This window comes from Manacus vitellinus, unplaced genomic scaffold (genome assembly GCF_001715985.3).
Source record: "Manacus vitellinus isolate BGI_N305 unplaced genomic scaffold, ASM171598v3 scaffold_2_pilon, whole genome shotgun sequence".
NCBI classification, from domain to species: Eukaryota; Metazoa; Chordata; class Aves; order Passeriformes; family Pipridae; genus Manacus; species Manacus vitellinus.
The window spans coordinates 324,694-337,598 of NW_021940208.1; the positions used below are offsets into that span (position 1 = coordinate 324,694).

The 12,905-nt window shown below is 40.3% G+C and overlaps 1 protein-coding gene across 1 annotated transcript in view; it reads right to left on the bottom strand.

Moving 5' to 3' along the window:
• Window positions 1–12,905, bottom strand: part of TENM4 (teneurin transmembrane protein 4) — a 349,236-nt gene that overhangs the window by 38,263 nt on the left and 298,068 nt on the right. Inside the window, exons 22-23 of the mRNA XM_018071344.2 lie at window positions 7,275–7,429; window positions 3,279–4,156 (exon numbers count right to left, since the gene is read on the bottom strand). Of these exons, the coding sequence (XP_017926833.1) occupies window positions 3,279–4,156; window positions 7,275–7,429 (1,033 nt within the window). The remainder of the gene's footprint in view (window positions 1–3,278; window positions 4,157–7,274; window positions 7,430–12,905) is intronic.

A 12,905-nucleotide genomic window follows, 5' to 3' on the forward strand; every position in this document is an offset into this window, starting at 1 on the left:
TCAGATTTGATACCTTTATTTCTCTGTCCATGAGCAAAACAGAAATATGAACTTCACCTTCCCCTTCAGCCAGGACTAAAAAATACTCAGAGCACCTTCCAGTTATTCTTGGTAACTAAATCACTTAACTTTCCCTGATATTCTGATAGAGAAACCAATAACCTGAAGGTAGTGAATGTTGATTTGGTTTACAGCATCTTCTTAAGCTTCTTGGTTATCAAGGAACTTAGACTTCATCCTGCCATGCCTGCACTCATCCCTGTAGCATGTGTTTGAGTCACACAAATCTTCTGTCTGGTGAGAATATATTTTAAGGAAGGCATTAGAGTCCTGCTCTGAGACACCAAGAAATGGAGAATGTACCGCTTTCATGGTTGGTCACTCTACCAGTTAGGTCATCTCAGCCTTACAAAACCACAACTTCTTGTCAACTTCAATGTCTCTAGCTTTGCTTTCTCTTACTCTTCTCAGGCCTTTCTCTGCTAGGTTGAGAGTCCCTCTGTAGGCGATAGTTTTGGCTGACATGTTGTGATCTAGACAGTCTCCTTCATGTTGAGATAAATAGATCAAATCTTTTTAGTTCTCCCCATGAATGCATTTTTGTAGAGCTTTTCTGCCCCGACTTCAATTTTCACTATCCTTCCTAAATTGCAAACATCGGAACTGACACTATTAGTCACATCATCTTCCTACTACCCACTACAAGTAGAGTGCAATGAGTAAATGTATTATGTTGATTTGTCCATGAAACCAACAAGTTAGACAGATTTGCTGTGGAATTATGCTAAGGATCACACTGAATGACTTGATGCCTTGCTCACTAGAGCTCCTGAGAGTCAATGCTTAGCCCAGTTACATGTGTACCCTTGGCATTAGACATATTTTGTTTAAATGAAACCTACTTCATCAAGCAATCTAAATATCTCACCTTTATTTACTATTTTTCTAATTTTATAATTTTTTCCCAGGTTACATATGCAAAACTGGAACAGAATCAATCCCTGCTAATTTACTGATTTGCTTTCCAAGTCCTTAGTGGATAGGATAGGATAGGATGTGGTGGGGTGGGATAAGACAGCATGAAGAGGGATAGTCTCCAATTCAATCAAGAAAGATTTAGTCTCAGCATACAAAGAAAAGCTTTCTAACAGTAACAATAAAATAGGTAAATATATTGTTATGACTAACAATTTTTATAAATAACTCAGATGACTTTGACAGGATCCATTTGACCAAATTGTAGATATCTGAAATGTAAACATCTGTATCTAAACTCATCATTCTGTACTGCCTTTGCAGAGAGAAACTTTCAGAATACAACTTGTCTCATCTCATCCTAAAGCAGGCACCTGACATAACTCATAAGAAACTCACCTCGAAAGTGCCTGTTTCTCTTCCCTGCCTATAAAGGGAGGCTGAGGTAACTAATTCAGATATAGGCTTTTACCCCATATTTTTTTAAAGTTGCATCAGAAGTTGTCAGGAACAGTTGAATAGAGATAACTGATCACAGGATTGGATGAGGTATCTCTGAAGGCACATTCCCAATTCTACTTTCAGTGATGCTGTGCTATCATGTAGTGCTGACTTGCTCTAGTCAAGATTTCCATACTCCAACCACTGGAGAATACTGCCATCCATTTAGCTCTAAAAAGCTTTCTTATGACTCTTCTAAAGTGCATAAAATGACCAGAATGATGACTTTCACAAATGCTCTATTTTGTTGGGCAGCATGTAATAATGGATCACTGTTGTAAATATATCCACAGAGTAAGCTGGATTTGAGCTTCTGTCTTATTTCCTTTATATTTTCAGTCGCGCTTTAAAATAAAAGATTATGTTTGAGGTATAAATCTGACCATTATTAGCTGTAATGTTTAGTTTGCTTCACTGTCTGAGGCTACATCTGTTTTCAAGCATGGGAACTATTGGGTTCTTTGCAAAAAGAAAATATCTCCTTGATTTAGCGCAATAGTCCTGACAATATAGCTGGCTTCCACTCCTATGGAGAAAAACACACTCTTTTTCCTTCCTAAAGCCTCCCTCAAGCAAATCCAATGTAAGAGATGGAAGGATATTAACTTGGATTCACTGAGGAATATTGCTATAGTAATTGCAAGGAGAACATTGATGGAATGCAAACATTTCAAAAGAGTCATCACAGAGTTTCCATCAGTTCTTTTCAAGGCAGAATCAGTAACAGTGAGTATTAAGCAAAGAAATTTGAAACTGGGCCTGGAACATTTTAAAGAAAGAACCAAAGCAACTGCATATCAACACATGGGTACATGGGTTCAGCCAGCTTTGCTTCCCTAAATCTCTTTCTTTAACAACTTTTTTCTTTGTAATCTTGAGAACTGTCTATTCTAGCCAAATTGGATTCTTAGAATGGGTCTATTATTATGGCAGCTGAACACTTCCATGTAACCATTCAAACCATATGGGAAATTATGCACTTAAGGAGCATTTCGAAGAGGCTAGACTCGTAAATAAAAATGGAACTAAGGAAGAGGGAGGGAAAAGGGTTCTCAACAGCCGCATTCATTTGCAGATCATCTTTCTGGACTCCATTCAGTTGTCTATTTTTTCCTATTTGATACCAGAAATGTGTTGTCTTCACAGTATTTATAAACAGGGAATTGCTAACGGTAGTAGAGAAAAGAAGTACAAATCTTCAAGTTGCTGCCATCTCCAGGTTTTTCAATGCCTCCTGTCTTCTCTCTGCTCAAAACACTCTTTGGAGCAGGGATGGTCTTGAACAGTTCCAAGACTACTTTTAAAGCTTAATGAGGAAAATTACAACAATCGGAATCGAGTAACCCATTAATTACAGAATTGTTTCCAGAGTAAGCTGGCATTAGTCACTGCCAGTTGTCATTCTACATCAGACATTTCAAACAAGTACAAAAAAGACACTGCAGCATAGGAAGTAGGTAAAAAGCTGTGAAAAAGAGGATCTAATGGAACTTGGCTTTCAAAGCCAAGAAAAATTTTCTGACATGCAACCTAAATCCTGACAGTTAAGAACTGGGTGTCCAAATTACTTAGAAAAACTAAGCAGAAACTCTGTCTGACTCTTGACTTGGTAGAGGGAGCTTATTCAAGTTCTAATACACTTAACTACCAGCATCTACTGTTTTTTGTGTGAAATCTAATATTCTCTGTTCTGGCATTTTATTTGGACAATAATTCTGATCAGGGAATTAAATTTTACCAGCCTTGCATGGTTTAGAGAGCATAGAATGAAGTCAGCAGCCCAATATTCATAATATACTTACTCATAAAATGTTGTCCAACCATTTTCATTGCTTTTAGTGGCAAGGAGACCGGAGTTGCCGTGGTAAGTCATCATGGCCACTTCATGCCCCTGTGTTGTTACACTCTTGAGTGCACTGTTGGTACCAATTGTCACCCAGTAGACTTGGCCATCGGGCACCACCAGCCAGAGGGGCATCCCTGTGGAATCTCTTCGGATATTGACTAAATTTCCATTATTGTCAGTGATCAGGGTTATATCTCCATCTCCAGAATAAGTAAAATTGTAAAGATAATCTCCAGTGGTAAGGCTCTGGGTATAAAGGTGCTTCCCACTGGTGTCAAACAAGTAGAGTTCCTGGTCTATGGGCGAGGATAACTCATATAGATTTTGTGTGTTGAGGAATGGCTTGTTTTTCCGAATAAAGCGGATCCTGATATTTCCAAGATCAGCGACATACAGCTCCCCATCTGCACACACCGCCAGGGAGGATGGCGCGTTGAGTTTGGCATCCTTGGCATAGCCATCGTCCCCCGAGAAGCAGTCACAGTTAGCATCGTTCTTGCAGTCACAGCTGCTTGGGGCACCGGCCACGAGGGAAATCTCTCCATTGGTGGTGACCTGCCTGATGCGGTTGATCTTCTTCTCGTCGGTCTCAGCAATGTACAGGACTCCGTTATGGGAGACAGCCAGGGCGGTGGCAGACTCCAGTGTGGCATGGATTGCTACCTTGCTGAGGAGAAAGTGATCCATGCCTGGCACCTGGCAATGCATGGGCCTCCCCGCCACGATGCGCACTTGGTGGTTCTCAGAGATCTGTAGCACAACGTTATTGTCGAGGACGTAGAGTGAATTATCCATGGGATTGACTGCCAGATCCGTGGGCCATTCTAGACGAACCTTAATGGGAAAACAACACAAGGGAATTTTTATAGCAACACATTTTTCCACTGCGTGACTGCTATAAATCAATCACAATGAGGATGTTTCAACATGGATTAAAGGGAAAATGGGTAAAAGGAAACACAACTAATTATTACTCCTTGATAGGGTGGCCATAGAGGACAACCTGGACTGAGAGAGCAGGCTTAGCTCCTGTTCATATGAAGTAGACACATGGGGACACCCACATGCTGCATTGGAGCAGTGGTGGGAGCAGGGTGATGGACAGAGGCAAACCATTCTGTGATTTCCCTTCTCCCATGCTTTTTGAATTGATGGAACCTGGACATGATAGCAGAGACCTGGGACCAGAAATTCTGCTGTGTGAAGTGCTATAAAATCAGACACACAAAGTAATGATTTTTTTACTAAAGGTTTTTCCACACAAGTGGCTGAGCTCCTCTGGATAAATGACAAGGAGGAATAGACACAAAACTGGTGGCTGTGACAGCATGTGTGTATGTCTAAGTTATAACCACCGATTTTCTGCTTTATGCTGCAAAAATGCAAAGTAGCAATTCACAGAAATTCAGGCAATTTCAATTCATGGAGAAAAATACTTGTGCCTTCATGGTAATTTTCACATTTTGTTTTAGTATAATGGAAGAATAGGTTCAAGAGTGACACATCACAGTTCTACACTGATAATCCATATACACAAATGAACTGAAACAGGACTAGCAGCACCACAAGTGAGCACTAGAAGGTCTTTACTTCTAGCTCTGCTTCTGAAATACACTATCTTTTCAAGTGAGTCTATACTTTTAGTTGCCAAACCTAAGAAATGTTTACCAACAGAATTTAGGGTAATTTTTTTTAATAAAGAATTCTGTGTTATGCATTTTTTTGATTATTTTATTTTACTTTAGGTTTATATAAGGAAAAAAAAGGTCAATGTTGTGCTGATGGGAACCAACCAGTTCCAGGACTGTTTCTTTGTTTTGAACCTTCTTCTCCCACCATCCATCTCAGTTGCTGCTTCTTCTCATTTATCTGATGTGACTATATTTAGGGGAGTATTTTGTAACCTTATTGGAAGGAGGAGGAGTAGATGTCAGCAGGTTGCAGTCCAGCAAACCATCTCTCACTGTGATTTTATTTAAGACCATGAACAAGAGACCAGGTAAGATCTGGAAGAACACAGGAAATTCCTATTTTTTAAAGCCTGTAGTTGAACACTTCTGCTACAGTCGTGCTTTACTTTTGATGCTTCTCTTCATGTTTAAATCCCTTTTCAACATTTTTTTTAAGAGATCAGATGCAAGGTATTTAGTTCATTGTCCCTTCTATTGCCTGGATACGTGAAGCTTATTTTCATGGCTAAACAGTGTGCAGAACTCTGTCTACTCTGGTTCTCTGTTTGCAAAATCTCCTTCCTTTTTCTCAGCTCCTGGCCTATTTTAACCCTTCTTGTAGTAAAACATTATAGCCTGTGGTTTTCTCTTTAATAATTCATGCCTCCATCCCTTCCAGTGGTCTTTAAGCTCTGCAGTTCTGAGTTAGCATCAAGAGCTGAGTTTATTCTGAACTGACAAGGGAATTTCCAATTTCTTAAAAACCATTCCTTGTCAACAGTGGCAGCTAAATATTTCATGTCCTCATGTCCCAGGGAGCCTCAGAGACCTGACAGAAAAGACCCTTCTAGCCACTGTAAATGATGAAAAGCTGCTTCCCAACCTCGTTTTTATTTTTTAATTAAACTTGTCTTCAGTGTGTTTCTCCAGAACAGGAGTGGTAGGTAATCTGCCCATCCCACTACAGGTTAATCTAAAAATAGCTCCTTGATTTTCTGAAGGGAAAAAAAGAGTCTTCAGCTGACACATGTTCATCTCAGAAGTGTTTAAACATGACATTTGTATACACAGAAGCTATGCAGCCTGAAATTAAATAATTTTTAAAGCCTGATTCCACAATGGTCTTGTGGTAACTGCCCCTGACATTCACATAAAGAAGAAACGATGCTCGTAAGATGAAAAACATACTACAGTGTGGCATTTAACCATCCAAATTTGCTTCTATAGAAGGCACAACAGCTTTTAAACTCATAATTTCATCTTGTTCATAAATTGCAGACAGTGGGAACCAGTTGCAAAGAAGCAAGAATGATTTTTCAAATTAGAGGGAAAAACAAGACAAACAGATTCCGTATGGGAGCACAGAAATTATCTAGGTAGTTACAAAAAGGAAACCCCATTGACATCTATTGTGGCTGAATAACAGTTCTTAGCCCACCAGCTATGATCTATATTTTCATAGGAGAGGACAACATTCCTGCAGCCAGGCAAACAACAAGTGGCACAAAGGTTTCAAAGGACACTGCCCCTGAACTGGCACAATTTGACAAGTTGGCCAAGGCCCCACAAAATCGAGTGCTGGGCTGGAACAGACTTCTCTTCTGCTCCATCCAGAAGTAAAGCAATCATCACACTGAGATTTCTTTTTCTCTCTTTTTTTTTTTTCTCCCCACCTTTAAGCAGCAGGACTTAAAAGCCCAGGATGCTGGTAGCTGCAACCAATTTGCAATCTGATGCAATTCAAGATTCTTGTTTTCCTGCTGTTGCTAATTTTGGCATCAAGGCCTCCAATCAGTATTTCCTAGATGTTAATTTGATTCAGATCTAAAATTATGCTGGGCCAAATTAGGATGAGAAAAAAAGAAAAAAAACCTGTGGTTAGCTAAGATGCCAGAGCATGGCAAATAGTCCTACTGAAATGGGTACTGCTGCTGGGTCTTTTTAGTTTAAAGCAACTCATTTCTTGATAAATGAGCCTAAAAAAATCCTATCTTTCTAGGAATCTCTGTCTTCCCACTGATTGGGAGCTCTGAAAGAAGTGTCTTCTGTGCTTGGGACATCTTTTAAAATCTCACTTACCAGAAATCTATGAATTAGGTCCGTCAGGAGTTTCCTGCATCTCTAAAGGATCTTTTTGATTCAGTCATTTTTATATCATAAAATATGTAGAAATGGAATTCTTGAGCCCTTAACTCTTTGACCTAGGGAGGCACACAGCTGTGCAGACAGGGTAAAGGCATAAGCTTCTATTCTATAGAAACACAACCAAAACACTGTCTTACCTGAGAAATGTCCATAACAGAGTCACAACTGAGAGGCCGAGCAGACGTCAAGTCATTGGAACCCAACACAGTTGAGATGATTCCATTCTGATCAATCCGCCTGATCATAGTGCCATCTACAAAGTAAATCAGCCCAAACTTGTCCACGGTGATGCCTGGGGAGGAACAAAGCAAGACAGTCAGAAAGTGATGGTAACCTGACATGAGATGAGTAGAAGATGGTGTGTGGTTTGATGCTCATGAAAGAAACTGCTGGTTTGCTTGGGAGCAATTTATTTTATTAAAAGGGATGAGATGAGAGTTGGGCATGTGGGAGTCCTGGTTATCAAGAGCTTTGAATTGGCACCATTCCATAGAAGGCACTTCCAAATGGCATGTGAGGCAATTCAGAAATCCCTGCTTGCTTCTGGAAAAGGGCATGGTATTCAGTGAACTGCTGAAAGGAAAAGCTTTTCTAATAACTGTATGTCTTGCATTTTCAGAAACCTGGTTTTATTGCTTATGGTATGAATGCTAAGCCATGCACATAAAAACATTACACTGGTGAATCTTTCAGAACTGATGATGACAAAGGCTGTGAAATATCCATCAGGTCAATCAAATTCCAGATGGATAAATGAGGAAGGATTTTCCCTAAGATAACCCTACTAATCTACAGTGTTTCACCTCTTTTGAACTCTGCTAGTGATTCATTCATTGTCCAGACCTCCTCTGTAGACATTCCTGTCAGTGGATTTGAGGTCTGCTGACAGCAGTTACAGGCTGCTGATTCTCATTTCCTCACCTGCAGATATGTGCCATTTCACCTCCCCCTAAGCATCATTTCTCATGTATTTGTTATCGTAGCACAACCTCCTTTACTCCTCTTTATTCTGGGTTAGCTACCCTCTGCATCTTCCATCGGAGGATTTCATAGTGCTTTACACTTACTAATTAGATCTCATACCAGTCTGTGAGTGTGATCATCCTAATTTTACATATCACAAAAGTAACAGATAAAGCAATTCTCGCAAGGTCACAGAGAAAGTTCATGACTAAGGCAGTAATAAGAAGTTAAAGGCTTTGTTCACCTCTTCTTTATGCTAGTATAAATTAAAATAACTCCATAGATACTAATAGAGTCATCCATCTCACCTACCCTACAGTGGCAGAATGCCACTCAGCATAATGTTTGAGTGTCTTAAAGAGACTAAAAGACTGTAAAGGAACAGAAAATTAATGTAGAAGCCTGTAACATCCTTTTCTATGCAAGGGAGAATTCTATTTGGAATACACAAATATTAGGATCTTCCTGCTTGGTTTCTTTCACTCTCAGGGTAACAATCACTTGGCAAAAACAGACATCTGCACTGTGCATCTAAGCAAGTATTTGGAGCTTTTCCAATCAGTGGAGAGAAAAATCTACTTTGAGAGTGCAATTCATATCTCCCTAAAGCACATATCCCCAGGAGATTATGTGAATCCTGCTAGAAATACCTTTTCCTCCCCATTGACTATAAAAGGAGACTACAGCAAATATCTCCAAAGGAAACATTTATTTTGTAGGCAGATTAAATTAGTGAGCTGAATCCTCACTAGACTGTTTTTTTGGCTGTTATCATGGCGACAGAAATGATGGAAAATCTGTTTCAGATAGAAAGCTTTTAGAATGTTTGAGGAGTGATCAGATCTTGTGTTTCTCCAAAATGCTGTTTTACAGCCAGATCCCCTTGTTTGAAACATTTACCCTCAGTCTCCATGCACTGTGAGCTCTGCTATGAAGTACAGATGCAGCAGTTTACAGATCAAAAATTCTAGATTTTCATAGAGCAGGGACTAATCCTCTGATTGCTTTGGCAATTAAAAGCATGGCCTTCAGCCAGTGCTGTAACTATTGCATGGGCTGGAAGCAATGGGGATAGGTAATACGTGGAAAAACATATCATATTTGGTTATATGGAAAGCCACAGAAGATAATCTGGCCTGGAAGGAAAACCTCAGACCTAAGTGATTGCTTGAGAGACAGAACAAACTTCTCCATTGCGCTGAGGAAAAGGAAGGGATTCAGACATGGTTGCAACCTGTTAATTCAAAGTCAATTAAGCTGAAGGGGAGACGTTTGTTATTGCCAGGAGGTAAACCCAGCATTTTGTTACTTCTTTGTAACATCTACCTGTTTGAAGGGCATCATTTTGACCTGGATTGGATAGTTGAACATCAGAGCAGTGTGGTTTCAGAATAGCATCTAGGGCAGTGAGGAAAAAAATTACTTGCTGCTTTCAAGATAAAGTTCATTAATTTTAGAGGGGATTATATAGCAGGATTGCTGAGATAATGGATGACAGGACTGAATGACCTAAAAGATTGCTTCTAGTCTTACACTCTAATACCTATGTTTAACTCATGCCAAGATAGGACTGATCTTTGCAGGACCATGAAACAAGAGTCTCAAAGAGGAGCAGAAGGTAACAGCTGCACATAAAAATTTACTGAGAGTGGTGAGGCCCTGGTAAAGGTTTCCCAAAGAAATTGTGGCTGCCCCATCCCTGGAAGTATTCAAGCACAGGTTGGACGGGGCTCTGAGCAACCTGGAAGGTGTTCCTGCCCATGTCAGGGGGATTGGAACTAGATGATCTGTACAGTCCCTTCCAACCCAACCATTCTGTGATTTGATAAGTGTTATGGGAGAAGTCACAGTAGTGGTGCCCACTTGTTCTCACTATACAATAAAAATACATCAGTTGTATCTTAGCACTTTGTCAAGTGCTTGCAGAGGGATCTGACGGTACAAGCATCAATATCTCACTGGCATCCATGGCTTTCTGGAAGCTGTCTTCACCTACCATGAGATGTGTCAGCACTGTGCCCTGGCTGGTGCCCTGTCCAATGAGTCATCCAGGATACTGGCACATGTCACCTGTTGCTGGCATCTGTTGTTGAAGATTACTGCTCCTCTAATTATTTTGCCAGCGTAAGGGCAAGTTCTTTCATGTTTGCTGGTACTTGCTTGACAACTAGGAACACAACTGAGCTCTTTAAGCAATATGGTAGATGTGCTTTTTCGGAAGAGGTATGATAGAGGGTTTAGTTGATCTTAACTGGCTTTTATCAAACACGAGAGTCTCTTACCCATTCCTTGGTTCACAAGAAGTATTTTTTAGGGTGTCTGTCGATTAGTTTGTGTGACAAGCCAAAAGCCAGTGAAGGGTGGCAGGCTGGATAATGTGATTTTAAATGAGGCAGAATTTTCTCTCTTACCTAGTTCCATATGTATTGGATTGGACTTATCAGCAGTGTATGCTGACAGTCGCTCAGTGTGTGCAATGCCAGGGTTTGATGGCTGATCTGATTACCCAGTTATAGCAATAATAACTTGGATACACTTTGGTTCTTGAGCCAGCTCTGATCACTTGATAGAGCACAACCTCATTTTGCATTCCAGCTTAGACAAAGAGCTTACACACCTTAGTAAGTTAAAGTGGGATAGCAAAGTTACCACTTATCACCCTGCTCCAGGGCAATGGCATGTATATGTATTCTTATCACAGAGCACTTCTCTGTTTATCCCTCTTTCATGGAGGCTAAGCAATCTCAATTGCCTCACATTTCCTGAGATGTTCTCCAGGGAAGCAGAGTTTCCAGTTTGCCAAAGCCCCAAATTCCTATTTGCACATGCTCCTCACATGGCATCTACTCCAATTCCTTCCTAACTTAAGCTGATTTGTCTTGGAATCAAAATTAATTACAGAGAGGAGCCCTGCTCTCCCACAGACAAGTCTTTGGATGGATGACTTCTGTGAAGAGGAAGAGAAGCATCTCATGGTTTCTTTGCAGCAGATTGTAGAGGTTAGATTGGACCTTTCTGTGTTTCCTTTCTGATAATGGCACAATTCCAGTGCTGAGAGCTGGCTCCTGCAAATGGGCACAGAAATGGGTAATACACATGTTACACTCGTTAAGCCAAAGGCCTTGGCATGCTTTGGCAGAAGGCCCCTCTCATGTTTCCATAGGAACACAAGGGAATTAAAGATTTTCAGCGTATAGCTCAAAGCTCAACCTCACAGCTTCTGAGAGGAAACATCTGCTGCCACTACCCAGGTAGCATTGCAGAACTTTAGGTTCTGAGATATGAAGTACATACATTACGAAATCATGCTGGCTCCTCTTGGATAAACAGAGATCTCTTAGGAAACAAGGGCTTGTAGCCCCATTTGCATCACACCAGTGAGTTGTGATGATAGAAAGTTGTGACATGATGACATTTACTTGAAATGTCAGGACCTTGTAGCGTGAAGAGGTGACAGCACAATGTTATGCTTCAAATAGCTACTGGTACATGGTGAGTTTGTCCTAGAATACAAACTGCTAGAAGTGATTACATTGTGCATCTAGCTCTAGTTAGGAAAAACAGAAGGGGAAAAAACCCCTTTTAAATAAAAAAAGGGTGCTTAAAGAAATCTAAATTTAAAGCTTTCTTGTCTGACTGGGTGCTGAATGACTGAGTCATAAAATGGTAGATGAAAATCAATGTCAATAAGTACAGAGGAATTCACAGGGGAAGGGGAAAGCCTAACTACCCATATGCAATGACAATCTGAAAAAGAGCTCACAGGAATTCCCACAAAAAGTTTTCTGCAAAGATCAGTTTTGTGCTCTGCACTGGTCAAGGAGGGAACTATAGGCAAAGATTAGGAAAGGCACAGGGAGAAGAATAGTTAACAGTGATCTGACCTCAAAAGAACCACCCTTTTTCATGACCTCGTTGATGAAATTGTGGAAATTATTAGCACAGGGTGCCTGGAAGAACAAAATTAGGTGTTTAGGGAGGTTCCTAAGCCAATTTATGGTGGCATCTAGGCATAGGTCCAAGTGCAATCTCTTCAGAAAGTCCCCTAGATGTTGATGACTAGCATCTGGAGTGACAGCAGAGAAAGACCCCTCTATCACTGACCACTCATGTGAGACCATTCACACATTTCCCTGTGTGACTTTTTGGCCACAGTAAGAGACAAGATATTTTCTTCCCTCAGCCTCTGGTCTTCCCTGAAATGGTCCTTCTATTATTATCTGATAATGAAAATGTTAACAGATCCTGGAGGGTTGAGTTTCTTCATTTAATTCTGTCAAACTCTTGAACACTTAGCAAACAACTGAGATTTTGTTTACACATTCAGCAGGACACAGTGAAGGAAGCAATCTGTCCCCAAATTAATTACTTCATTTTGCATTGGTGTTATGGTGCTAAATGAATGAGATGCCCTCTCCTTCCCCACATCCCTTCTGAAGCCTTCTTCCTATTTTGTCAGTCTTGTCACTGCAATTTCTCTTAATTGCAGGCTCCATGGTAATTTCTCTGGCACAACATTTTCCTGAGAAGAACCACTGGTGAGTGCTCAGATGAAAAGAAATGCTTTGACAAGCTGAAGTTTTAATTTTTCTTTAGATTGCTTGTAGAAGAGGATCATTATTAGCAGATTATAATTAGGAAGTGGTAACACTTTAATTTGCAAGGATATATTGAAATTCATTAACATCCAAAAGCTTTGCTGTGCACTGTGGCAAATGAATTGGAAATATCAGACTGGTTCCTAATAGCTGTGATAAATACCCTGACCAAACCACTGCCACCCCTATTTCATCCATGGATCTACC